The sequence below is a fragment of the Penicillium angulare genome (genome assembly GCF_028827245.1).
Source record: "Penicillium angulare strain IBT 27051 chromosome Unknown utg000008l_segment0_segment0, whole genome shotgun sequence".
Taxonomy (NCBI): Eukaryota; Fungi; Ascomycota; class Eurotiomycetes; order Eurotiales; family Aspergillaceae; genus Penicillium; species Penicillium angulare.
The window spans coordinates 1,790,983-1,818,800 of record NW_026623167.1 but is presented as its reverse complement, the minus strand read 5'-3'; the positions used below and the strand labels follow the sequence as shown (position 1 = coordinate 1,818,800).

Sequence of the window (27,818 nt, the reverse complement as noted above, 5' to 3'; positions counted from 1 at the left end):
GGCCGATATTCTTTTGCATGGATGGGACCTCGTTGAAAAAGTCCAGTGAGTAGTTCGTCGGGTTGTAATAGCCTTTTTTGGCGCACAAAACATGTCAAGTTGATTACAGTGGTAAATTTTTTTTTTGAAAAAAAAAACTGCGTTTAGTATAGAATGCGGGTCATAATTCGGGCTGGATGATATGGTTAGATTTGAAAGAGAGCAAAAATGAGACGGAAAGGGGGTCATCTTACAGGACAGACTCTCGAATCTCTCATACAAGTCCTTGATGACATCGGCATTCACGTCGCTGATATCAGCCATCAGGTAGGCAACCTAGTTGATTATTAGCATTGCGTATCACATCTGTACACGATCTGCAACGTACATCGCCTCTGCTGTCGGTCATTTGCTTATCGACATTGTGGTCACCGATAATCTCGTTGACTGGAAATGATTTGTTAATACCATGGTTTCGTTTCTTGCCCTTTGGGGAGGTAGTATTTACCTTTTCGCAGCACACCAGGAATGTTCTTGTGGATATAAACAACCTGAGAAAGAGAAGAAGGAATGTTAGCTTCGATCGTTCAAGGTGAAGGTCATAAGATATCTGTATGATGCTCATCACAAAAATGACTTACGCGACAGTGGTTGGGCTCGTCCATGGTCAAAGAACGGAGAGTGACCTCGGGCAGGTTAACAGCGCCCAGTGTGGTACCCTCGTTGACGTATTGGGTGAGGGCTTGAGCAACCTCCACACCAATGGCGCTCTGGGCCTCCTCAGTACTTCCTCCAATGTGAGGGGTAAGGATAAGGTTCTTCAATGATCGGAGGTCGGCAGCCCATTCGTTCAGGTCATTGGTGAAGTAGTCGCCGTTTCCAGCGGGCTCGTTGGGGTACACGTCCAACGCGGCACCGGCAACACGGCCACTGCGCATGGCCTCAATGAGAGCAGGGATGTCTACAACGGTTCCACGGCTGGCATTGATCAAGTAGCTGCCGGTCTTCATCTTCTCGAATTGGGCCTTGCCAATCATGCCCTTGGTCTCGGGAAGCTCGGGGACATGGCAGGTAATGAAATCGGCCTGGGCCAAAAGCTGATCTAAGGACTCGACCTGGCGAGCAGTACCCAGGGACATCATGTTCAAGACATCGAAATAGATGACTGACATGCTCATGGCTTCCGCCAACACAGACAATTGAGCACCAATGTGACCGTATCCGATGATACCTGAGGCAATTGATGTGAGCCATAGACCACCAATGTAACGAGGGGTTTGGACAACGTACCTAATGTCTTGCCACGGATTTCCCAGCACTTATTGCTGACCTTGTTCCATGTGCCGTTGTGCATCTCATTGGAACGATCACCCAATTGTCGGGCAAGGGCAATGATCTCACCGATGACCAGCTCAGCGACACTGCGGGAGTTGCTGAATGGTGAGTTGAAGACGGCGACACCTTGGGCAGCGGCACACTGCAGGTCAACCTGGTTGGTTCCGATACAGAAACAACCGATGACAATGAGGTTCTTAGCCTCCCTCAAGACGCGCTCGGTGAGCTTGGTCTTTGAACGGATACCAATAACATGTACGTCACTGATTTTGATCCCGGGTCAGCCTCTGAGTCACTCAGTATTTTATGGAGATGTCGGGGGAGCGCTACCGAATCTTCTCAATGAGTTGATCCTCTGGGAGAGAGGACTTGAGGAATTCCACCTGGTAACCCTGCTGCTGGAGCATGTCACGACCAGCCTGGTTCACATTCTCCAAAAGTAGGACCTTGATGTCTGTTGTCGCAAAGGGCTTCAGGTGCTTGGCATTGATCACAGGAATTGTGCGGTTAAGAGCCGAGGTGTGGCTGGAGGGGGAGTGGAATGAAGCTGAAGGCGAGGTCGAGATGTATTGAGTTTGAACACCCAGGTCATCCTGGCGGGGACGAATATCTCTGGCGGACGACATGACGGGATCGGAGGAGGCGGGGATAGGACGAAGGTGGGGGAGGAGGGGTTGCGAAGCGCAGGAAAAAGCAAATGGAGAGGACGATTAACGTCGGTAACAAGACAAACTTGTGGAAGGTGAATGTTACAGAAATAAGACAGAAGGAGGGGAGATTTTGGAGAAATGAATCATTGGGCCATAGGGGCAACTTATATAATAAGCTCACCGAGGGTCTCCGGAATCGGCTATGACAAGAAGAGAGATTGGAAGGCAATTGTGAGTAATTGTTTCAAGGTGATTTAATTGGATTATATATATATATATATATATATATATTCTTGTAGATAAGAATCAATGCCTATTTATTATATTTATTATCATAGTATATATTAATGCTGTGCGTATGAGTACAATAGACTATACGGACTACATAGTAGAATAGTACATAGTAGAATAGTAGTATAAGGTGACTCATCCTCTGGCGTGATCAAGCTACGACCACTTTGACATCTTACTCTCTTTTTTCTTTTTCTTTTGAAATTTTCCATCTTAGCGGGGCAAAAAACCCGGCAGATTTGCAATTCAATTCAATTTTAGATTTTTACGTTTTTCCGCCTTTTGTTCTGAACGCGGCCAATGAACAGGCCGTGGTGCATGTGGGGCGTCAATGCCAATTCGGTCAGCCCACCAGTGCTTAATTGGTCTTTGTATTAAGGAGTATACTTGCTGTATATCTATAAATCTAGAATTATTTGATACGATAAAACAGAAACATATATATATAATATCAACCAATGGTTCTTCTTTTGTTCCTTTTCTTTCCTTCGGCACTGATATATGGATCTACATTAAGAACATTTGGTCTTTTAGACTTTGAGATCCTCCATCTTCTTGGTCGCCTCAGCAGCTCCCTTGCCCTGCTTCCCCTTGGCGCGCTGGGAAGTTGTATCCTTGGGAAGCTCCTTGACGTATGGGAGGAACTCGGGGTTACCGGGAATGTATTTGCGGAGAACCTCGGGAACTTCGATACCCTAACGCCGAATCAGTCAGTAACAGATCGATCAAGATGCATAAAAAAAAACCAAGAAAAGAACGGGGAGAGTGGGTAGACGTACGTCTTCGCGCTGATAGTTCTCCAGAACACAGCACAAGGTGCGCTCGGTAGCACACAGGGTGGCATTCAGGGCATGAACATAAGTCTTCTTCAGATCCGTAGCCTTCTTGACACCGTAGCGGATCTCCAGAGCCCGAGATTGATAGTCAAGGCAATTGGAACAGGAGACAAGCTCCTTGTACTCCTGCTGGAATGGGAACCAAGCCTCCAGGTCGTACTTCTTGGCTGCTGCGTTGTTCAGGGCACCAGACACAATGGCCACGATTTGGTAAGGGAGTCCCAAAGACTTATAGAACTCCTCGGAGGTAGCCATCATATCTTCAAACGCTTGCCAAGAGTCCTCCGGCTTGGTCAAAACGAATTGTTCGATCTGGAGCACATGTTAGATATCAATAATAAGAGAGACAGGGGTCGAGTCTTCTAACCTTCTCGAATTGGTGGACACGGAAAATACCCCACGCATCCTTGCCGTGTGATCCAGCTTCCTTACGGTAGCAAGTGCTGTATCCGGCATATCTAAAACATATGTATCAATATGGCACATATAATATAAGGACCTAACTGGCATGTTGGTAGTGCTTACTTGATGGGCAGGTCACTGTCTTGCAACCACTCGCTATCGTGCAGCGCGGACAGAGGCTGCTCGGAGGTAGCAATAAGATATTTGTCTGTGGACTTGTCCTCGCCCTCAGTCACTTTGTACAGCTCCTCGTCGAATTGCTCAAGTTGGGCGGTCTTGGCCATAAGCTCCTTCAGCATGAATTGAGGGGGCTGGTTGGGCTTATAACCCTTGTTGAAAAGGAACTCCAATCCGTAGTTGATGAGGGCAAGGTTCAAAAACAGTCCGTAACCAGTCAAGCAATATCCTCGGTGACCGACGATCTTCACTCCACGTTCTGGGTCGTAACCGTCCAGGCGAGTCAGGACTTCGTGGTGAGAGAGACAGTTGGGCCTCTGCATCGCAGCCTCTTCGGGAGTCCAGGTCTTGATAATGGTATTGTCGTCCTAGAATCAAAGTCAGATGTTGTTCATTCCCCTTGTAAATCGAAATTGCTTCCTCCTAAATGTGATTCTTACCTCATTGTTGCTCACGGGGACGGACTCATGCACGAAGTTTCCAATAGTGCGAATCTTACGGTCTCGCTCAACTTCCTTGCCGAGCGCTAAGTCCTCCGCCTCTTTCTTCTTCTTTTCTAAGTCTCCCTTTTGGCTGATCAGGTCGCTCGCGTCTTCCTTGTTCTGTTCGAGGAATAGTTTGTGAGCAATTCGTTCTTAATATGGAGTAGAAGACGTAGTGAGACTAGATACCTTTCTCTTCATACCAATCGATTTCATAAGAGCATTGAGCTCGGAGCTGACTTGGGTCACGGCATATCGTGCTAGTCATGGAATCAGGACCTGTCTTCTCATTATCGAGAGGTTCAGACATACCTTTGCGGGCCTCCTCATACAGTGCAATGACTTCGTCCACTACTTCCTCGGGAGCGAAACGCTTGCGCTGGCTCTCCTTGATCTTCTTAGGATCACCACCACGCTCGGTGACAAAATCATTAAGGTCCAACATGATTAAAAAGGGATTCCTAGTAGTAGAACGTGAGTCACTAAGCATGTATGGAGGGGTAGAGGGGGAAAAAAGCGACCGCCCAGGAAGCGGTAAACAGAAATTATTCTGCCACTCCACTGGCTGGGCCGGGGCGGGGCTGTCTGTAAGTGTACAGAGGAGCTATATATGGATCAATTGATGCACCAGTCTGATATCTACCAGTGCCAACACAATATGATCTATATATGGAAGGCTGACGTAGCCCTGTATTTCATTATACTCTATGCACAAGCCAATAACAGACTTCCTTATCCCAGGACGCAATAAGGGAGGGAAAAAAGCAAAAGCAAACCCATGATTCAATGCAGCCCAAAACAATCCCAAAATTCCACCAAGCCATAACCACCAGGAAACCAGGAACAAGAAGAACATAAAGTTAAGAAATATAAAACAACACAGTAAAATCCAATAAGAAGAAGAAATATCAAATGGTCGTTAAGAACGCCCAAGAGAAGAGCTCCTAGATGAAGAAGTCATGTTAGTTTTGAGCCAGTCATGCAAAAACAAGCGGCGCCTTTTTGGAAATATTGAATGAGAGGCCAACAGGGGGAAAGGAATGGAGTAAGAGAATGTTTCGTATAGAAAAGAGAAGAGTTGAAATCTCGATCGTCTTCCAATCTTTCCGAGGCTTTCGTTCTGGCAAAAAAGAAGATCCTGGAAACCTGCAAAGAGAAAAGACAAGTCCTAAAAAAAAGAAATAACACAAGAAATCTGCGGCTTACCAGGCAGTAGATGCCATTGAGCGAATCAACCACTGCGGGCTCACATCAGAGCACACTTATTCCCCCCAGTTGGCTGGGAGGGATTCTGGGACTTCTCAATCTGCCCGATCATCAACTCAAATGCCTTGGAGACATTGAAGTCAAGGAAGGCACTGGCCTCGGTAAATGCACAGTTAAGCTCTTCAGCCAATTGACGTCCCTCGTCAGTGGAAACTTGTCGTTGCTCGGGCTTCAAATCGCTCTTATTGCCCACTATAACCAAGGGTACCTCATCCGCACCCTATTATGACGTGTATAGCCGGTTAAGAATATGTATCTAGAATCGAGATGGAGTAGATAAACTTACAAGATGGTTCAAAATCTTGTCACGGATAGTTCTCACCATCTCATACGATTGTCGCGACGTCACCGAGTAAGCAATGATATATCCATGAATTCCAATGAAGTGCTTGGAGTTCAAAATGCTGTATTCGTCCTGTGGCCAATTCAAATATGTTAGCCCTGCGAGAAACTTAGGCCCCGAGTGTTAAGGACATATATACCTGTCCAGCAGTATCCACGATCTCAGTAGCATAATCCTGGCCATTGTATTTGATAATTCGGCTAAAGGTGTTCTCGATTGTAGGGTAATAACTTTCGACAAAGTGATGCTCGACGAAACGGACTGTCAGGGAAGATTTTCCTAGGGGTTGGTGTTAATTTATGGGTGTGTTCTAATTCAATTAACAAGCGGATCAAGGTTCATACCCACTGAACGACTGCCAACGATGGCAATCTTTCTCTGTTTCGGCGCAGCAGGCATCGTATAGGATGAATTTAATCAACAGAAACGGGGGGAATATTAGATGAAGGGTAGGAGAAAGGTCAAGGAAATGGTTAATGATTGGCGACCGATGGAGCTTGCGGTCGGAGTGGCAAATCCGCCCGCGCTTGAAGCAGTTCGGGGGAGCTCGATCGGCTGCAAACGCTGCAAACAACCGATCATATACCCGATCCGCGTCGCGCGGATCGAGGAGGCAAATTGGGGATGTTACTCGCAATATACACTACGTAATAGAATGCACATTCATGTTCTAGAGAATATTCAGGCATGTGGTGGTAATGGTTTCAATAAAATATTGATTCTACTAATCATGACGGGTATTGTAAAGTCTCAACGGCTTTCTATGATTGTCAGAGGGGGAAAGGGTATAATAAATCATTAATTTCCCCACAGACTTCTCTCTCTGTGTATGTGGACTTCCCTGCAGACACAAGACAAAAAAAATGGGGGAAACAAGAAAACGATGGGGCAAAAGAGAACGGGGGGGTCAACGCTAATGGTGTACATGAGGACTTAAATGAGAAAAGGTCGGAGTTTCATCAGGATTCAGAATGTTGGATTTGGCTGATCAAGTCCTGCAACCGAACAGGAAATCCACCTGCTTCGCCATGGACAGGAAGGGGATGTAGCTCGCGCTCGATCTTGCGATGATACTGCAAGAATTCATCGGCAATTGAAATGATGATTGTGAGCCCCTTGGATTGCAAAGACTCTTTTACCTCGAGTCGAGCAGTAGAGTTCAAGCAGAGAGCCAAGAGGAGCACTGCCAGGTACCCTATCGCAACGTTATGGTGTACTTCTGGAACCGAATGGGCCTAAAAGCGATTTAATGAGCGAAAAAATCCGAGGAAGGAAATGAAACGCTGGGGATAAAGCCATACCTCGGACGTGGAATCAACATGAGACATAAAAAGTTCCAACAACCTGCCAAGGAGAGATTTCCCCTTGGTCCCTGAATCGAGGAAAATCACACGTGAAATTTCACTTTGTTCAGTCAGGTTGATCAATGCACCCAGTGCCAATATCACTGTATCCAAAGAGCCACCGTTGGAATTTTGGGAAAGAGAGTCCTCTGATAGGCTTTCAAAGTGGGCAATGGTGACTTCGGTCAGTTCATCAATTATTCTAGACGTGGCAAACGTATCACAAAGAACAGGGTGACTGTTGGTCACATTCAAGATCACTCGAATGTAAAGCGCTTGGATTTGACGGGTCGTTGTATTCACAGAGTCGTTATTACTCTTAAAGAGCATTTCGGTCAGTTTAGGAAGCAAGCTCAGAACATCACGTTGTTCACGCCCAAGGGAATGACTTGAGGCGGTATGCGCCTCGAGAATAGATAATCCCAGGGCCAAAAGTTGCGACCTGTCCGGTTCAATAGTAGACGGTGTATTTCCTCCCTGGGAGGATGTAGTACACAGCATGAGATTGACCACTTGTTTCAAAACTCGTACAGACAGGCTAGTGGGGTTCTCCCCCTTTGCCTGAAATGCAGAAAGTGTCGATTTTAGACAGTTCAGAAGTAAGAAACAAGGGGAAAGTTTGGTCATAAGCGCATCGGGAAAAAGAGTTGACCGAAGTTGTGGAAGAATCTTTTTAATAGACATTTGAGTGGCCTTGGATATTTTTTGTCGTGGCGCGCGTGTAATTGTAAGTAAATCATCTTGGGCATCTAACAACGAAGGTGCTATATCCAACAGCTTGGGCCATGCATTCGTGGCGAGGATGTAAGGAATAGGTTTTCCAAAAAAGCAGAGGTCATAAGCGCAAAGTCCAAGTGAATAGGAAGTTAGATCAAGGTCTTGGGAAAGGAGATCAACGAGCCTCTTGTCAAAACTACACTCTAAGAATTGACCTGCAAGCTTTGGATCAAGCAACTTGGTGCAGAGTTGCACGAAAGCATTGCATCGTCCCGATATGGAGATATGTGAGTCCTCGAGATCTTCAAAGATCGAATCAACAGCACCTCGATAACGAGCATTCCCACCGGCTTGACGGAGTTCATGAATGCTTCGAACGGTCCCATCATCATTCACAGGCTCCTCGATTGTAAGAAGGCGACCTCGCACATCGCCGTCTGTGTCCCGCTGGGTCATTTGAGCAAGTGGATCGTGTTCGCCAAGTGGAAGACTCGAATACGAAGATTCAGCTTCTAGGAGCATGTCATCCAGGAATGAACGCTGGCGAGCATAAGTCACTTTAGAGCCACGCAGGTGAGGCGAAATGGTAACAGCAATATCATGGTCATGACTCTCACCCCCACGCTGATCTCCAGTTGATGCTTTGAATGGAACGGACGCATCCCGCCGGGTAGGAGTAGCAGGGGCGGCGGCGAGAGACAATTGGCTATCTGTCAGAATGTCCGCGGATGACTCGTCAGCCGACTGATTCCTGGTGCCCAGTGAGTCAACTAGTCTTCTACGACCAGGGGTGCCGGTCCCCTGAGATGATATAATGTGGGTCGGGGATTTAGAGCGATTGGGGGATTTGGGAGACCAGTCACTTGACTTCGTGGTTTGGGAGGCTTTTTGCCTTGTATCGGGCTTTGGGGGTGAATCATCATCAGCTAGCAAGGCGCCAGGCTTTTGAGTTCTCTCGGTATTCTCAATTGGTGCAGATATCTCCGCCGCCGTCTTATTGCTGCTTCTTGGTGAACGAGCTCTACTCTTATACCTAGAAGACCGGTGGGATTCTTGCGTAGTATTTCTTTTTGGTGGCAATGTTGTCTCGGGATCCTGGCTTGCTGTGGTATGTATTTTTGCGGGTGTTATGCTCGGCTTGGTTTCTGCATCATCGGTTCTTTGTCTTGGGGGGCTCAAGGGTTCTTTTATTAAGCTGGCGCGCCCAGTAGAACCAAATTTTCGACGCTTTATCCGCGTGATAAGCTGTCGATCTTCTTCATCTGATGACGGTAGGTCATAGATCTTGGCACCTTCGGTATCACTTAATCTTTGGTGTTGGTATTCGGTTTTCTCGCCTTCAATCCTGCAACTGGATTTGTTTGGGATTGGGTTGGTTCTGGAGGAATGCGCATTTTTCATTTGCAAAGGCTGATTTTTCGCGGTGGAGCCATAGGTCGTCAGCCGTCGACTTCGGGGTCGCGATTCCATTGTCGGTTGCTGATGTATCTTCGGAAAGCTGAATTAAATCAAAGGAATAATATGCGACTGAGAGTGATCGCAAATCGTGATGACCGTGTTGGAATCCTCAGCAAGTTTGTCCAATAGAGCTGGAAGGGAGGGTTGCGATCGAAGGAGACATGCCGCAAACGACTGAGGATCCAAAGGGGATCGAGTTCTCTCGAACTTAGAAGGTGCCAGGGAGAAAGAAAAAGGGTTGCGCAATGTTGAAAGGCCAAGAAGTCAGTAAGATCCTATGCGCCAAGAAGAAGACTAGTTGACCGGAAGGTGTGATGGTGTTGCGCATCAGTGAATCCCGGGAGGCTTATTCATCTAACGATAAAAGCGGAGATGAGAAAAGCCCGACCACCTGGCAGATAAGAGTCCCGATAAGAGAGAGAAAAAACCCTCCCCCGCTTTTATTCTGCACACTTGCAGATGTCCCGAGGTCGTGCTTGACACAACTTAACAGCACTTCCATTCCTCCATCATGGATACCAAAACTCCAGATCCGTCTCCCGCTCAGGGCGTTGGCCCTGTTTACCAACCCGACGGCGAGAAGCCTACTGCAACTGTGTCTAAAGAAGTCTCCTACGAGAATGTCCACGTGCTTTCCCAAACCCCCCAGTTAATTGCTTTATTGACGTGAGAACCACCCTTTATTCCTCGGGATGCTCGAATAGCACATCTCACAGACCGATAGGATGATTCGCGACAAACGGACCGGTCGCGCAGATTTCATTTTCTACTCCAATCGAATTATCCGACTACTGGTGGAGGAAGGCTTGAATCACCTGCCTGTAGTAGAGCAATCGGTTACTACTCCCGTCGGGCGTGACTACTTGGGTGTCAAATTTGAAGGAAAGATTTGCGGTGTATCAATCATGAGAGCTGGCGAGGCCATGGAACAAGGATTGCGGGACTGCTGCCGATCCGTTCGAATTGGCAAGATACTGATTCAAAGAGATGAAGAGACTTGTATGCCAAAGCTCTTCTATGAGAAATTACCCACTGATATCGCAGATCGATGGGTGCTGCTCCTGGATCCCATGTTCGCAACCGGTACGTATTTATGATGGTTTCTTTCAGAGATCCCGGCCGTGCTAATATGATCCTTCAGGTGGCTCCGCAACATTGGCCGTTGAGGTACTGAAGCAGAAGGGTGTTCCTGAGCACCGAATTCTCTTCCTCAACTTGATCGCAAGTCCTTCTGGGGTTGCAGAATTTGCTGAAAGATTCCCCAAGCTGCGTGTAGTCACAGCCTTCATTGATCAAGGACTAGATGACAAAAAGTGAGAATCCCAAAAGTATCCCCCAGAGATAAGAACCCAACATTATATTGACAAGGTCATAGGTACATCATTCCGGGGTTGGGAGATTTTGGTGACCGATACTATACACTATAATATCACCCCTCTCGGCCTCGATAGTTGGTAGGTAGTTTGTTTTGTAATCCAGCATATCTCATGTGTAGAACAAGCATTCGATTCGCCTGCATCCATCACGTTATAGGGAGATAAACTTCCTATTTGGTCAAGTTCAGAGTAATATTCAATAACCCTCCTGGTATTTTTCTTAAAAAAAAAAAAGAAGAAGAAGAGAAGAGATAGGTTGCCAATAATGGCGCGCAGAGAAAATGACCTACGACCAGATTAAAGATAAATGTTGCGCATGCGCCGAATTGTACATTAAATTGAGTTCCCGCCGAATTGATCGATCGATACCATTCCCAAGCGCCAGTTCGCCGCCGTAATCTCAGAATCAATAGTCTCCATCGTCAAAGTTATCACCAGGTGCCGTGTCTGCAGAGATCCCCTGCTTGCTAGCAGTTACCTGTGAGCCACCTGGTCCGTCATATTGATTCGCTGTGTCCTTGGCAACCGCGTCGCACGCGTCCACCCAATCCGAATATACATCGACAGCGGCAGAAAGATCTATTGGGTAGCGCATTAGGTGACGAACATCATTCAATGAGAGAACAACATACAATTGATGCCAGTCTGGAATTTCTGCCCACAAACTTTGCAGGATAGATCACCTAGACCAAGCTTCTTGTCTAGTTTGACAACGACCGAGTTTTCGTGATTGCAGAATAGACAGGCAAAAGTGGTTGATAGGGGTTCTCGCTGCGCGCTAGTTAGATTTGAAACAAACCGCGATCTAGGTCTTTTTTCCTTACCTTTCGCGGCCCTTGGGGTGTACGACTTGACTTCTTGCGTTTGCCCTGTGAGTAAAAGGTCAGTCAATTGGTGTTCTTGGCGGGATTAGTTGGGATTAGTTGGGTGGGGCGAGGAGGAATCAATTTACCATGCTCCGCGATCCAAAACGACCAAGGAAGGTGATGGGAAGGTCAGGAACTTTCGGAAGAATGAAAAGAGGGGGAAGTTATGTATGATGAGGGGTGGATTCTGTGCGGAGAATGAAAGTCGGAGCTCTCCAGTTCATTATGTAATCATCAATGTTAACTAACTTCAAATGGGAACACCACTAAATGTGCACGGGTACATACTTAAGTATACAGTACGAAAAGTTTCTACTTCAGCAACCTGGGGGTACAGTATAGCATGTAGGAACATGAACCTATAGAGATATAAGTCACGGGAATGTAGTCATTCTATACTTTGAGCGTATATGAAAACTCGATGTAGCCATTTTCAACTCATAATGAGTTCCTTCATATTAACAGTATACATATGGAGTATGCAGTACACATAGTTTTTAACTATGACGCACGACGGGTTAAGTACGGAGTACACTGCTAGCAGAGTAGAGTACGGAGCACTAAGTACAGAGTATGGAGCAAGTCGATGGAACTGACCAATCATATTTCGGCTGTTGGTGGAATTCTTCTGTGTGTCACGTGCACGGTCCTGACCGACTGAGTCAGCACTGGGTAGGGCCCGCTGCGCTCGCTTAGCCGATTTTTCTGTGGGTTTTTATTCAACCCTCGTTGACCCGTGCAGCGAGAATCTCGAAACCTTCCGAGCGCCGTGGTGCGATACCTTTGTCTGTCTTCCAACAACACACAGATAGACCCGACTCGCAATCATGGCTGTTGGCAAGTACGTCTACACCACCTTTTCCCTCTTGATCACTCCATTGATGCCGTCGCTTTCGAAAAAAATAAATTGTTCCCTCCGTCTAACTCGCTCACTATAGGAACAAGCGTCTTTCAAAGGGTAAGAAGGGTATCAAGAAGCGCACTGTTGATCCCTTCACCCGCAAGGATGAGTACTCCGTGAAGGTTAGTCTTTGCAACGTCAGATGTCTTTTTATTTCTTATGATCAATGTCGACTAACTATTTCTTAACCAGGCTCCCTCAACCTTCCAGACTCGCGAGTAGGAACACCCCCTCCAATCTACCCTCCCTTGGCAATCATCTTCCTTTCAATCGACCCACGTTCGCAATCTCTGGCCTGGACTTTCTTGTATTAACGGGTTTTCAACAGTGTCGGCAAGACCCTCGTCAACCGCACCAGCGGTCTGAAGAACGCCAACGACTCCCTGAAGGGCCGTATCTTCGAGGTCTCCCTCGCTGACCTTCAGAACGATGAGGACCACTCATTCCGCAAGGTCAAGCTCCGTGTGGATGAGATCCAGGGCAAGAACTGTCTGACCAACTTCCACGGTCTGGACTTCACCACTGACAAGCTGCGCTCCCTGGTCCGCAAGTGGCAGTCTCTGATCGAGGCCAACGTCACCGTTAAGACCACCGACGACTACCTCATCCGTCTGTTCGCCATTGCCTTCACCAAGAGACGCCCCAACCAGATCAAGAAGACCACCTACGCCGCCTCGTCTCAAATCCGTGCCATTCGCAAGAAGATGACCGAGATTATCCAGCGCGAGGCCACCAGCTGCACTCTGTCTCAGCTTACCCACAAGCTCATTCCTGAGGTTATTGGACGCGAGATTGAGAAGTCTACCCAGGGCATCTACCCCCTGCAGAACGTAAGTTGACAATCCTTGGCGATGACTTCTTTGAATCAAAGCAGCATCATCTACGACAGCAATTAAATGTTGTTTTCAAATAATGGCAAGGTCTAACATATGTTCTTAGGTGCACATCCGCAAGGTCAAGTTGCTCAAGTCCCCCAAGTTCGACCTTGGTGCTCTTCTGGCTCTCCACGGTGAGTCCGCTACCGACGACAAGGGCCAGAAGGTGGAGCGGGAGTTCAAGGAGACAGTCCTCGAGGCTGTGTAAGGAGGGTTTTCATTTTGAAGTGTTGTCAAATACTGGCCAACCATGGCAATTATTGTCTCCTGGTCGATAGGAAAACAAAAAAAGTTCATGACACGTATGGCAGACTTGCGTCTATATCTTCTTACATGTAGTCCCGTAGATTACTATACCCCGATAGCCAGAGATCTAACTTCCCAATGGTATCTGCTTCCTTTGCGACAAAGAACATTGGTAGGTTTCACAGCCTTTAGTCTCAATCTATTTATTGTGGAGACTATCTATTGGCAACGTTTGTACATGTTTTGCCCATGTGGATCACCTTGAACCACCTACATACACTCGTCATCACTTTGAGAAAGGTATTGTATACATGTTCGCAGTGGACCTTTTTCTATTTTTGTAGCTTAAAATACTCAATGCCACTCTAGTTTATTAGTCAGGTTGGTCTTTGTCGTCTAAGTTGATCCTTTACCGTTGGAAGCGCTGTGTGTCTGTCTCTCCAGTCCCTCGCTCTAGAACATTGGTGATGAGCTTGGATTCCTATAATTAAAGATTCTATTAGTAACTGCTAAACATCCTCTTTATAATAAACCGGGCGTAGATATTGCAGGTAATATTGAGATTACAGCATCACATATTGGGATCATATATTGATTGATTGATTGATTGATTGATTCATTCATTCATTCATTCATTCATTTATTCACAGAACTGTCAGGCATAAGGCCCGATTTGCCGGCAGGGTACTATAGGATAGCCGGAATAACTATAGCATATATAGAATAGAGAGAGAAGACTAAATACATACAAACAAAACAAACATATACCGCAGCCCGTAGGCTTACTACAGCTTCCCGTATTACTCACACCTCCTTTCCTCTATTAACTTCTCTATACCCTAAATATATATCAAAACAACTATCTCTTATCAAATATGTTTCTTAGAACAACTTGTCAACCAGAGGTCCTAGGAGCCTAAGACCTAGTTCAAATTCTTAGTTACCTCGCTATCTATATTTTGATACCGGTTTTATATGTCAAAATAGCTGTCGTCGAGGTAGTACAGTCTGGTAATAATTTCTTATATCCCGATTATTGAATTCTATATAACCCTATACCATGTAGTAGTAGTAGTAGTAGTAGTAGTAGTAGTAGTAGTAGTAGTAGTAGTAGTAGTAGTAGTAGTAGTAGTAGTAGTAGTAGTAGTAGTAGTAGTAGTAGTAGTAGTAGTAGTAGTAGTAGTAGTAGTAGTAGTAGTAGTAGTAGTAGTAGTAGTAGTAGTAGTAGTAGTAGTAGTAGTAGTAGTAGTAGTAGTAGTAGTAGTAGTAGTAGTAGTAGTAGTAGTAGTAGTAGTAGTAGTAGTAGTAGTAGTAGTAGTAGTAGTAGTAGTAGTAGTAGTAGTAGTAGTAGTAGTAGTAATAGTAGTAGTAGTAGTAGTAGTAGTAGTAGTAGTTGTTGTTGTTGTTGTTTTTGTTGTTGTTGTTGTAATAAGGCGCCTACGATCTACCAGAATGGAGAAAGATGCGAAGAACAACGAATAACAACGTTGATGAAGAGGGAAGAAGAGAGGGAGCTATACTATATATATACAGGCGGATACCTACTCTCTAGATTAATTATCTAATTAGTCTATATATAATTGATTGATTGAAGTTAATTGATCTGCTGTAGCCGGCTGCTAAGCCGGCTATACCAAGGTTGCTATTAGGCCTGCTGTAGCTAGGGAAACAAGGGCGCCTGCGCCGGACAAGGCCTAAAATATCCTACAAGGTATGCTTATAGGGGTACTGGCTTGTCGAGAAATGAAGTAAATATATATATATATATATATACATAGACTGCGCCAAAAACCGCAATTGGGGCCAAACCTTGGCCCCAAAACCCAACCCACAAACCACTGCAGTTCCCCAATAGGGCTCCAACAAAAACTATTTTTGCATAAAATCTAGGTCTTGGTATATATAAAGCTGCAGATTTATACTAATATATTACTATTATTTAACTTTATATTAAGGAAATATTAATATACTATATTTCTGATAGCTATTATAAGCTAATACTATAGATAGGAAGTACTATATACTATAGTATAAAAAAGTTATCTATCTATAATTTCAATACCCCGAGAAATAAAGCAAAACTATATAAAATATATTAAATAGTATCTACACTATATAATCAATCTCTAGTATCCTTTCAGTATATATTACTATACTATTGCTAAACTTCTATAATACCCTCTCTATAATATCCTATATTATTCGGAAAGCCTTAAAAATATTAGATCTAGCCTAAAGGCCCCTATAGCTCTACCCCATAAGCTCCTCTATATAGCTTTATTCCTATAGACTATACTTACTATACTCTCTTCTCCCTCCTTTTTTATATTGGCTTCCTTATATTACTAAGATCTTGAATTACTAAGTTTATTGTATATACATATTATATTACTAAAGTAAAAAGTTTATAACTAAGTCTACTATTATATAGAATACCCACTTAGTAACTCTCTCTTTAAGGTTTTATATATAGTTTATAGCCTAGCTTAATTAAATATAAATTCTGTTTTAGCCCTTCATATATAAAAAGCTTCTAATTAGATATTATAAAAATCTAAAACTGTATATAAATTATTCCTAAAATAAGAAATACTACTATTTCTAATTAATACTAAAGAAAATAAAATCTAATTTATATAATCCTAATTGATAATAGATATTATTATTATATAACTATAAATAAAGTATTAGTTTAGTTATTTAATCTTTTATATATTAGAATATTTATATAGATCTTAAATAAAGTAATCTTAAATTAAGATTAAATTACTTAGGTTATATATTTTAATCTAGATATTTATAATTATTAGTAAGAATAATATTATATATATTATTTCCTAATAGAAAGATAGTATAATATTAAGAGATTTTTAACTATAAGATATTAATACTTAATACTTAATAAGAAAAGAGTATATTAATATATTTATAAGAAATAAAGAATAGATAGGATATTAGAACTATATAAATTATATAATTAGATTAATTAATATAAGAAGAATAAAGATTAAGAAATTAATAGCCTAAGTATTATATAACTTTATCTATAAAAAGAAATAACTAAATTAATTATAAATTAATAAAGTTATAATAGATAATATTAAAAAATATTATATCTAAAGAAATAGAATAACCCTAAGAATAAGCTAGTAAAATATTAATAATAATAATTAAATATCTTTAGTTAGTAATTAATTAATAAATTATCTTGAAATTAACTAAGAATTAACTATAAAATTATATTAAAATAAGACTATTAAGATCTTAGGGTATAAATAAATATATATTACTAAGTTAGGGGAAATAATAGTTAATATATATATACTAGTTAAACAAACATAGTAAACAGATAGGGCCTGATTATATATAATCAGCTAATTATAATAGATAGCAATAGATATAGATATAGATATTACTATATATAAATAAATATAATAGATTATAATATATAAAATATATAGGGAGAATTAGATAAAAATATCTTATCCTTCCCTATTTAATTAAAGATTATCTCAATCTTAAGTATTTATATAGAGTAGTAGTATATAAAATACCTATAATATAATTATATATATAGAGAATTATAAATATTTATAATTTATCTTTATAAGAGTACTATATAGCTTGATTTCAGCTAATCCTGAATTATCTTATATGATAGCTTATACTAGTATATCTAGCTATATAGTAAATAATCTAATTATATTATAAATATTATATAAGGGAATACTAGTAATATTAAGGATTATTATATAATTTATAGTATTCTAGGGATATAGAGATAGTAAAGCCTTATAAGTTACTTTTCTAGCTTTTAAATTAATAGTCTTAGGCTTAATAGTAGCCTATTAGTTATTTCTAGATAGTTTTAATAATAATATAATAAATAGTAAGAAGAGAAAGACTATAATAATAATTTATATAGGGTTTTCTAAATAGTATTATAATTACTACTTCTAGTATTATAAATACTTATATTAGTCTAAGGTCTCTTACTTAGCTTTATAAAGCTTTCTATCTATAGGGGTCTATATAAAGTAATAATCCCCCTCTTTTAGTTATAAGTCTTCTTTCTTTTTAATCTTCTATTAGTTTAATAATTAGTATTACTTTATTATTATATTATCTTCTTTTAGTAGTATAATTCTACTTATATCTAAAAAAAAGCTTACTAATACTATCTTTTAGCTTATTTACTATTCTTCTTGTGTATATGAAGGGCTAAAGCAGAATTTATATCTAATTGAGCTAGGCTATATACTATATATAAAAAGCTTAAGGAGAGAATTACTAAGTAGGTATTCTATATATTAGGCTATTATAGTTATATATATTATATAACCTTATACTAGATATTAGTCTATAATAGTATTCCTTCTTTAGGGTAATCCTTCTTATATATATTATAGTTGTATTCAGTCGTCTTTAGGCCTATAATAGAGTTAAAATAGGGCCGAATTATCTTTTAAAGATATCTAATATAGAGTAATCTTAAATATTATTAAGATTTTATTAGGTCTATTCTACTTAATCTATCTATTTTATTAGGGCTTTATTATAGTATTCTTAATTGATTTTCTTATATCTTATATCTATTATCTCTTCTACTTTATACTTAAGTTTTCTATTAATTAGTATTAGTAGGAGATATAAATTATCTATAATCTATAATAAGAATAGGTCTAAAGTAACTTATCTAACTAGTTTTATATAGAATATTAGATAAATACTAGTAGATACTTCTAATTATACTATATAAAGTATAGGAATATCTAAAACTTAATATTAAGTATATAGCTAGTCTAGCTTCTTTAATTATTATTATATATATATATTCTATAAATTTAGCTATATCTAGTTATCTTTCTTATAGACTAGTATAGCCTATTATTATTTATTTAATTACTTTTCTTATAGAGCTTATATAGAAGTAATTATAGCTTAGGTCTAATTAATAGCTTCTTATAGTTAATTTATAAATATTTTACTTATAATTCTTAGTTATATATAGGTTTTATAGGATTCTTCTATCTCTTCTATCTTAATAGGATTAATATAGTAATTATATATAAAGAAGAAGAGGGATAGTCCTATTATATTAGTATTATAGTTATTAATTATTATAGTAATAGTAGGAAGTAATATATTCTAATTATTTTATATATAGGTTATAAATATATATAAGATCTATTTAACTTCTTAGTTTATATACTCTATAATATTATTAAATTATAGATAGAAAGTAATTAATAGTTAATATTAAATTAATAGCTTCTTATATACTATTTATTAGAATATACCTATAAATTAGGATCTATAGTTACTTATAACTACTTATAGTAGTCTATAGTATATATAAAAATAGATAAAGAATATATTTATTACTTTTTTAATAGTTATCTCTACTATACTTATAAGAATTATACTTTTTATAAGCTAATCTATAATTACTATTAAGTTTATTATATCTATATATACTATTAGGGGTAGTTCTATAATAAAATCTATAGATAATTCTATCTATATTTACTATAGAATTAGTAATAGTTTTAGTAGTCTATACTTTATATCCTACTATATATTACTATAGTTATAAACTATATAGTTTTATAAAAAGTATTATATATCTTTTACTACTTCTAGCTAGAAGAATCTCTATAATAATATTATATAAATAATATCTTAATTAAAATATACTATAATATAAGAGTTATAGACCTTCTATATAATCCTTATATATAATATCTTATTATTTAGGATCTATATCTATTATCTAAAGTAAAATAGTCCTTATTTATCTAGATAGTATTTTAATAGGCTTATTTTTATATTTACTTTAATAGTAATTTATTAGTCTTTCTTTACTAAGGCTTTATATATCTTCTAATATTCTAGATTAGTAGATCTTATATTCTTCTATTCTTATTATAGTATAGACTTCTTAAATAAGGGTATTTCCTTCTTAAAATTAATTCTTTCTACTACTAGTAGATTAGGTTATTCTATCTTAATCTATATCTTTTTTAATAGGGTTTAGAACTAATTTAATAACCTTTTATCTATAATATACTATAGGGTATCTTAGCTTTACTATAAAAATATATTAGATCTTATAATAAGCTTCTTAGAGTAATACTTTAGTTTATAATTAAACTCTATAAGAGTATCTATCTATCTTATTTATTATTTATTTAGATATTATATTTTATTAAAGTATTATAGGTTTTTATAGTCTATTATAATAGTAAATTAAAATATTATCTTTAACTTTAGTCTCTATTTTTAGAGAGTATATATAATTACTAGTAGCTTTTTATTATAAATCTTATAATTTAACTTTATTAGTAATAGTTTCTAGGAGAGGTAAGTATATAAATACAGCTACTTATCTAGTCTATATTATAATAAGATAGCTCTTATAGTCTATCTTAATATATCTATCTTAATAATAGTTTCTTTATCCTCTTTAAAATATATTAGAATCAGGATATTAATAAAGAGACCTTTTAATTCTTTAAATATTTATTAGTAGTTATTATCCTATATAAATTAGATATCTTTTCTTATTAATTTTATTAAAGATATTAAGAGATTAGTAAATTAAAATATAGATAAATAGTAAAAGTTAGTAAATCTAAGGAAGCTCTATATATCTTATATTAATTTTAATACTTCCTATTCTAAGATAGTTATAATTTTTTTTAGATTAATATAGATTCTTTTACTTATTTATATAATAAACCCTAGATATTTTATAGAATCTTACTTAAACTTTAATTTTCTAATATTATACTATAGGTCTACTTCCTATAGTTTCTATAGTACTTATTCTACTTTCTATTAATAATCCCCTAATAATCTATTACTATATATAATAATATTATTTATATATATAGATATAGAATTATTAAAATACTCTTATAGGGTCCTATTAATATATTTCTAGAAAGTTATTAGTATATTAATTAGTCTAAATAGAGTAATATTCTATTTATATAGATTATACTATATCTAAAATATTGTTTTCTATTCTTCTCTTAGTTAGATATAAATCTTATAGAAAATAATAATAATATCTAGTTTAGAAAACTATTTAGTCTACTCTATATTCCTTAGTATCTCTTTAATTAATAATAATAGATAATAATTATTAATTTATTAACTTATTTAATCTATAGTAATTAATATAGAATTATACTTCTCTATCTAGCTTTTTTACTAATAGGACTAGGACTATAGTAAATAATTTACTTACTTAGATAAAGCTCTTTTTAAAAAGATTTATTAATATCTTTTATAGATATAGGAGCTTTTCTCTATTTATACTATAAAGAGGACTATATAAAAGTAGTTCTTTAATATTATTATAGTTTTATTTTAGAGTGATTTTATAGTTAATTCCTAGTTAATTTAGAAGTAACTTATTAGTTAATTATTAGTTAAAGATATCTAACTACTATTAATAGTATCTTAGTAATTTATCCTTAGGATTATTCTATTTCTTTAGATATAGTACTTTCTTAATATTATCTATTATAACTTTACTAATTTATAGTTAATTTAGTTATTTCTCTCTATAGATAAAGTTATATAATAATTAGGTTATTAACTTCTTAATCTATATTCTTCTAATATTAATTAGTCTAATTATATAGTCTATATAATTCTAGTACTTTATTTACTTTCTATTTCTTATAAATATATTAATATATCCTTTCTTTACTAAGTATTAGTTATTAATATTTTATAGCTAAAGGTCTTTTAATATTATACTATTCTCTTACTAAGGAATAATATATATAAATATTTATTCTTACTAATAGTTATAAATATCTAGGTTAAAGTATATAATCTAGGTAATTTAGTTTTGATTTAGAACTACTCTATTTAGGATTTATATAGATATCTTAATATATAGGAGATTAAGTAACTAAACTAATATTTTATTTATAATTATATAATAATAGTATTTACTATTAACTAGGGCTTATATAAATTAGATTTTATTTATTTTAGTATTAACTAGAAATAGTAGTATTTCTTATTTTAATAGCTTTTTAACTCTTTTTTGCTTCTATTTATAACTTAGAACTAGAGTTACTCTTTTCCTAAATTCTTATTTAAAAAGAGTTTATTCTTAGAAGCTAATATACTTAATTTATAGTTAGTTATATATCTAGCTTTCTTATCTTTAATCCTATAGAGATATCTCTCTCTTAGTTCTTAGTACTATATAGCTAGTAAGAAATAATTTATAATAAAGTAATCTTATTTATTATAATAAAGATATCTTTCTTTATCTTATTATCTTTTTATCTTTTTATAATTAATCTATTTTATTTACTTATTTATTTTAGATCTTAATTAGTAGTATTTTATATAGAATTTAGTTTAGTTAACTATAATAATTAGGGTCTAATCTATTAAGTCCTAGTATTACTAGATATATATATAGTATAATCTTTCTAGAGTATTAATACTAAGAATATCTATATTAGTACTAATTTTATAAAACTAAGTAATAAAATCTAAAAATATAGTAGGAATACTATAATTTATTAATAAATTTGTTATATTTTTATTTAAGGATCCTAATAAGATCTATTTCTTTATTTTATTATATTATTTAAGAGTATCTATATCTATAAACTTCTTCTTTAACTTAAGAAGGAATTTTATAAAAGATATATTATTTAACTAATATATTCAGTAGAGATATCTTATAGTATATACTTTAATATTTAGATCTCTATAAATATCCTTAAGATAATCTAGAATTATCTATAGATCCCTATTATTTTGTTATAATTTTATAAAGGTTCTAGTATTTTTCTAAGTAAGCTTCTTAAACCTAAAGAATATATATATAAACTAATCTTAGGATAAATTAATTATTATATTATCTATATATAGTTTATTCTCTATTATTATATATTATATTAGTTAGTTAACTACTTTTCCTCTAAATAGGATTAGGTCTAGTAGTTATACTTTCGGATAATATATAGATTCTAATTATAGGGATTCTAGGATTAATTTAACTATAGTTTATATTAGAGTTAGTTCTCCTATTATTATTATTATTAACTATAAGATTAATTACTTTATTATAGTCTTTAGGTAATAGATTTATTTATTTTAGGTAATATACTCTTAGTTATATTATTATATTAGTTCCTTCTATATTATATATTCTATATTAATTTACTTATTTTATTTATTCTATATAGTTTATAACTATACTATTTACTATAGTAATATCTATATCTATAATAATAGGCTTATAAACTTCTATATCTTTTATTTAGGGGTTATATTACTAAATCACTCTTAATTTAGGGACAATTTATATATAGTTTTAGATTTTTATAATATCCAATTAGAAGCTTTTTATTTATAAAGGGCTAAAGTAGAATTTATATCTAATTAAGCTAGGTTATATACTATATATAAAAAGCTTAAGAAGAGAATTACTAAGTAGGTATTCTATATATTAGGCTATTATAGTTATATATACTATATAACCTTATACCAGGCACTAGCCTATAATAGTATATTATTGTTTTTTATATTCTTTTCCTTTATATAATTCTCTTCCTATACTTCTCTTCCTATATATCTTATTATATCTTTTCTTTTCTAATAAATTCTAGATTCTTATAGTATTACTTAAGCTAAATATAAGCTAATATCTTATTTCTTATAGAAATATTAGATATTCTATCTCCTGATATAGATATAATTATACTCTAGAACTTTAATATTAGATCTTAATTTATAAAAGCTATTATATATAGTAAAGATATTAATATATTTAATAATATCTTCTTTCTTAACTTCTAATCTACTTCTAATCTTATACTTATTATTATACTAGTTATATATAATATAGATTAATATAATATTAATAATATTAAAGTTAATTTAAAAGGGTAAAGATATATATATATTATCTAATAAATTAAGATAGCTATCTCTTTATTATATATATACTATTTAGTAGGTTATAGGCCTTTTCTTTTATATATAGTTATAGTTCTTAATAATAAAAATATTATATTTAGTAGCTCTTATACTTTATATATATATAGGAATATTATAAATAGATACTCTTTCTATTAGAATCCTTCTAAAAACCTTATTTATTTTATGTAGGATACTTATCTAATCTTCTATTATTATATTTCTTACTATTTAGTTAAAGATCTAGCTATAGAAGAAAATAATTATAATATAGAGGAAGCTTCTTCTCCTATAATTATACTATAGAAATATTATATTACTATCTCTATATCTTTTTCTAAGAAGACTATATCTCTATCTCTAAGAAGCTATATATAACTATTCTTACTTTAGTAACTCTAGAGACTTTAGTTTATATTAAGTTAGTCTTTTCTTCTATAAGAAAGACTTAGAAAATCTAGTCTCCTTTTTTTATAGCTTTCTTTTTCTCTTCTAGTCTAAAAGAACCTATTTATATTACTAATATTAAGTATTCTAATAGTCTAGTTTATTTAATAGACTAGTATTTTTCTCTATTAAATAACTATAATATCTATTATTATCTTAAAACTAATAAGTTTAAGCTAATATTAATAGTATATAATTAATTATTTTTAGTAAAGTCTTATTTAGTTTATAATTATATATAAATTAAGGTAGTTCTAAAAGAGAATAATATTATTAAGTATAATAAAAATAAAGCTAAGTTAGAAGAAAATCCTTTTATACTTAGTATAGTTAAGACTATATCTTAAGTAGTTATTTTATCTATAAAAAAGAATAATTATTATAAAAGGAAGTTAGCTTTTAAAAAAGAACTTAAAGAGTTTATAAATATTATTTATAAAGAGTCTAACCCTTTTATTTATAATAATTCTAAACTTTCTATTTATAATACTTCTAATAATAAGCTTTTATCTAGTATTTTACTTAAATCTTCTATAATTTCTTTAAAAAAGACTATTATTAAATAATCTACTTATTATAATTAGCTTTATAAGAGTATCTTTATATAATTTATATTACTTTATACTATCTTATAATACTTTATAATATTCTTAGGGATAATTTTTAATATTTTCTATTTATAATTTGATTATATTTTCTTCTATATTCTTAGTTAGTACTTAATAAGCCTTATATATCTAATATAAATCTCTACTTTATCCTCTCTTCTCTTTTTATAGATTTTATAACTTAGTCTTTAGGATTATAATAATAAAGAGATTATCTTTTATTAGTATCTTTTTATATATTATTATAGTATATAGAATACTTCTTCCTAGAAGAATATCTCCTTCTATATCTATATCTTTATTTTTAGAGATATATCTAGCTCTATTATTATTATTTAAGTCTAAACTTAACTTTTTCTATAACTCTTTAGGATCTTTCTATTTTAGATCTTCCTATATATATTAGTATTTTACTATATATTTATATACTTTCTTAATAATATATTTTATAATTATATCCTCTTCTACTAAACTTTATTATATATTATTATAATAAAACTTACCTACTCTTTATAAATAAAAGTTAATAAGTCTAAGTAAATTAATAATAAAATATAATTCTTTAGGATCTTCTAGATCTTTTTAGATCTTTTTAGGTTTAAACTAGCTTATTATATTATAGTTTAAGTAGTTTATAATATAGTCTAAACTACTTATTTTTAAATTTCTTCTTACTTTTATTATATATTAATACTTAGTTATTCTTCTAGAAGCTAGTTTTTATAACTTTATTATTATAGATATAATCCTTCTTAATTATATAATTTAGTAATAATTTATTTATCTTTATTTATATATTATTTAAGTTTTATAGTATATCTAATCTTTCTATAAAAGATTATACTACTATTATATTATTATTATTACTAGGTATTTATAATTATTTACTATATACTAAATAAAATAGACTAAACCCTATTATACTATATTTATATATATATATAATAAAAATAATCTATACTAGATAAAGATCCTATAGCTTTATTAGTTTATTTATTAAATACTTTATTAGTATTTAGCCTAATAATCTATTAAAGTTTTTTTATCTTTTTATTTATATATAGATAGTATAGAATAGTTATTTAATATTAAATATTAAGAAGTTAGATATAGTATCTTACTATCTTAACTAATAGATTCTAGCTATTATTAGTAATTATTTCTCTTAATATACTATAATTTATAAGATTTATTTATATATAAACTAACCTAAAGCTTCTTCTATAACTTCTAGAATAGTCTATATAATAACCTAACTAATAATATAATTAATTATAATAATAATCTAGTAATTACTATTAGATATATAAAAAAGATATTTAATTAGATTAATACTCTATTATTTAAATAGATAAATACTATTCTCTACTATATAATAAGCTATCTCTTATTTTAAATCTTTTTAAGAGTTCTAACTAACTTAGTATTTAAGGTATGATTTTATAATATCTTCTATATTCTTTTTTATATTTAGTTACTATACTTATAGATAAATAACTTTATTTATATTTAGATATTCTAAATAACTAAACTTCTTAAAAAGATATAATAATTATTCTCTATAAAAGAGAGGTTTTAGATAAGATATATAAATCTTATCTTTATAGATAAAGACTAATTAATAATAAACTATACTTATAGACTTTATTAATAATTTTATATTATAGTATAATAAGTTTAGAATAAACTTTTTTATAGCTTTTATAAGCTTCTTATTAATAAGAAATATTCCTAAATCTAAATATTTTTTATAGCTATTAGTTATTCTTTTTCTAGGACTTTTATAATTATCTATTCTACTATAGTTAAGATTATAATAAGAGTACTATCCTAAATCAGAGGAAATAATATATTTATATAACCTTTATTAATAAAATCCAGCCTCCTATTAATAATATTAGGAATAATTATCTTTTTATTTTTTTAATACTAAATCTTTAGATTATATTTTTAATACTTTATAATCTAGTAAGTAAACTATTTATTATAGGTTAGTAATATTTATAAATACTATAAACCTTAATAATTAGTTATAATAGTTATTTTTATACTATTTTCTAGATAATCCTATAGATATAAGACCTCTTTAATAGTTAATAACTTCTTTTTATATATAGAATAATTTAATTCTATACTAGAAAGCTTATAATTATTAAAGATTATAGAATAGAGTTTTCTATTTTTATTTATTTAGTTTAGGACTATTCTAATAATCTATTTAGATATATTAGTCTTAATTATAAATAGTTTTATTAGATTAGATTAGATTAATATAAAAGTAGTAGTAATAAGATACTTTAGTTATCTAAAAACCTTTTTATATACTACTAACTATAAAATTAGATAAAGCTTATCTTTTTAGAGCTACTTATTAGGCTTTTTTAATAATTTATATAAAGATATATAGATTCTAGTAAAATCCTTAATAAACTATTAATAATATATTATAAGTCCTAAGAATTATTAGACTTTATATATATTTATAGGTCTTAGCTATAATATAATTATATTAATCTTTATTAGTATTACTAAAACTTATTCTTCTTTAATATAAAATCTATAGAACTTAATATATTTAGTAGTAATCTTATATTTTTCTAGTATAGTATATAGCTAATATTCTTTTAGTATAGCTAATACTTTTTTAAGATATTTATAATATTCTTCTATACTTTTTTAAGATATTTATAATATTCTTCTATAATTTTTAAGAAAATAAGGATATTATCTAAATAAACTATAATAAATTAGTTAAGAAATAATCTTAAAGTATTATTTATAATAGATTAGAAAATAAAGAGTATATTATATAATCTAAATAATATTATAATCTACTTATAATTTCTTTATATTATATTAAAAGTAATCTTTTTAATTAACTATACTTTTATTTAAACCTATTAGTATCTAGATATTAAATCTATATTAAATATAATCTTAATAGTATCTATATAATTAAGTGGATCTTAAATTTATAATAGTAGATAACTATTCTTTAATATTAGTTTATTTAATATATAATAATCTATATATATCTTTTAGCTACTATTTAGTTTTATAATAAATATTATAAAGAACCCTTAAGTACTTATAGATAATTAAATTAGACCCTTTTCTAATAGTTTAGATATTTATTTCTTCTATTATTATTATTTAAGATATATCTATATTAATTATTAACTTATATAATATATATTTAGTTATAATTATAAATCTTTATAATAAATATTTTCTAATAGATCTTAGGGTTCTAATAC

At 33.4% G+C, this 27,818-nt stretch overlaps 8 protein-coding genes across 8 annotated transcripts; 2 read left to right on the top strand and 6 right to left on the bottom strand.

The window, feature by feature from the left end:
• Window positions 1-143: 143 nt before the first annotated feature.
• Window positions 144-1,940, bottom strand: N7478_011343 (D-3-phosphoglycerate dehydrogenase; the record flags this gene model as incomplete). The annotated part of the gene is made up of 7 exons (XM_056927557.1): window positions 144-172; window positions 234-315; window positions 368-426; window positions 488-530; window positions 621-1,210; window positions 1,270-1,577; window positions 1,645-1,940. The coding sequence occupies 7 exons, from the start codon at window positions 1,938-1,940 to the stop codon at window positions 144-146; spliced, it is 1,407 nt and encodes a 468-aa protein (XP_056774605.1).
• Window positions 1,941-2,785: 845 nt separating this feature from the next.
• N7478_011342 (serine--tRNA ligase SES1) lies at window positions 2,786-4,597 on the bottom strand (the record flags this gene model as incomplete). The annotated part of the gene is made up of 7 exons (XM_056927556.1): window positions 2,786-2,950; window positions 3,035-3,403; window positions 3,459-3,549; window positions 3,617-4,038; window positions 4,111-4,272; window positions 4,342-4,412; window positions 4,465-4,597. 7 exons carry the CDS (start codon window positions 4,595-4,597, stop codon window positions 2,786-2,788), a joined length of 1,413 nt encoding a protein of 470 aa, XP_056774604.1.
• Window positions 4,598-5,398: 801 nt separating this feature from the next.
• On the bottom strand, window positions 5,399-6,160 carry rhbA (Rheb family small GTPase rhbA; the record flags this gene model as incomplete). Its single annotated transcript, XM_056927555.1, has 4 exons — window positions 5,399-5,638; window positions 5,705-5,833; window positions 5,901-6,040; window positions 6,106-6,160. 4 exons carry the CDS (start codon window positions 6,158-6,160, stop codon window positions 5,399-5,401), a joined length of 564 nt encoding a protein of 187 aa, XP_056774603.1.
• A 560-nt stretch (window positions 6,161-6,720) lies between these two features.
• N7478_011340 (WAPL family protein) lies at window positions 6,721-9,291 on the bottom strand (the record flags this gene model as incomplete). Its single annotated transcript, XM_056927554.1, has 2 exons — window positions 6,721-6,996; window positions 7,063-9,291. 2 exons carry the CDS (start codon window positions 9,289-9,291, stop codon window positions 6,721-6,723), a joined length of 2,505 nt encoding a protein of 834 aa, XP_056774602.1.
• Window positions 9,292-9,790: 499 nt separating this feature from the next.
• N7478_011339 (uracil phosphoribosyltransferase) lies at window positions 9,791-10,596 on the top strand (the record flags this gene model as incomplete). The annotated part of the gene is made up of 3 exons (XM_056927553.1): window positions 9,791-9,945; window positions 10,004-10,362; window positions 10,421-10,596. The coding sequence occupies 3 exons, from the start codon at window positions 9,791-9,793 to the stop codon at window positions 10,594-10,596; spliced, it is 690 nt and encodes a 229-aa protein (XP_056774601.1).
• Window positions 10,597-11,061: 465 nt separating this feature from the next.
• Window positions 11,062-11,250, bottom strand: N7478_011338 (Transcription elongation factor 1; the record flags this gene model as incomplete). Its single annotated transcript, XM_056927552.1, has 1 exon — window positions 11,062-11,250. The coding sequence occupies one exon, from the start codon at window positions 11,248-11,250 to the stop codon at window positions 11,062-11,064; it is 189 nt and encodes a 62-aa protein (XP_056774600.1).
• Window positions 11,251-12,348: 1,098 nt separating this feature from the next.
• On the top strand, window positions 12,349-13,505 carry rps1 (40S ribosomal protein eS1; the record flags this gene model as incomplete). The annotated part of the gene is made up of 5 exons (XM_056927551.1): window positions 12,349-12,362; window positions 12,460-12,544; window positions 12,615-12,640; window positions 12,751-13,252; window positions 13,362-13,505. The coding sequence occupies 5 exons, from the start codon at window positions 12,349-12,351 to the stop codon at window positions 13,503-13,505; spliced, it is 771 nt and encodes a 256-aa protein (XP_056774599.1).
• A 1,091-nt stretch (window positions 13,506-14,596) lies between these two features.
• N7478_011336 (uncharacterized protein) lies at window positions 14,597-15,802 on the bottom strand (the record flags this gene model as incomplete). Its single annotated transcript, XM_056927550.1, has 3 exons — window positions 14,597-14,980; window positions 15,606-15,624; window positions 15,798-15,802. 3 exons carry the CDS (start codon window positions 15,800-15,802, stop codon window positions 14,597-14,599), a joined length of 408 nt encoding a protein of 135 aa, XP_056774598.1.
• Between the last annotated feature and the right edge of the window lie 12,016 nt (window positions 15,803-27,818).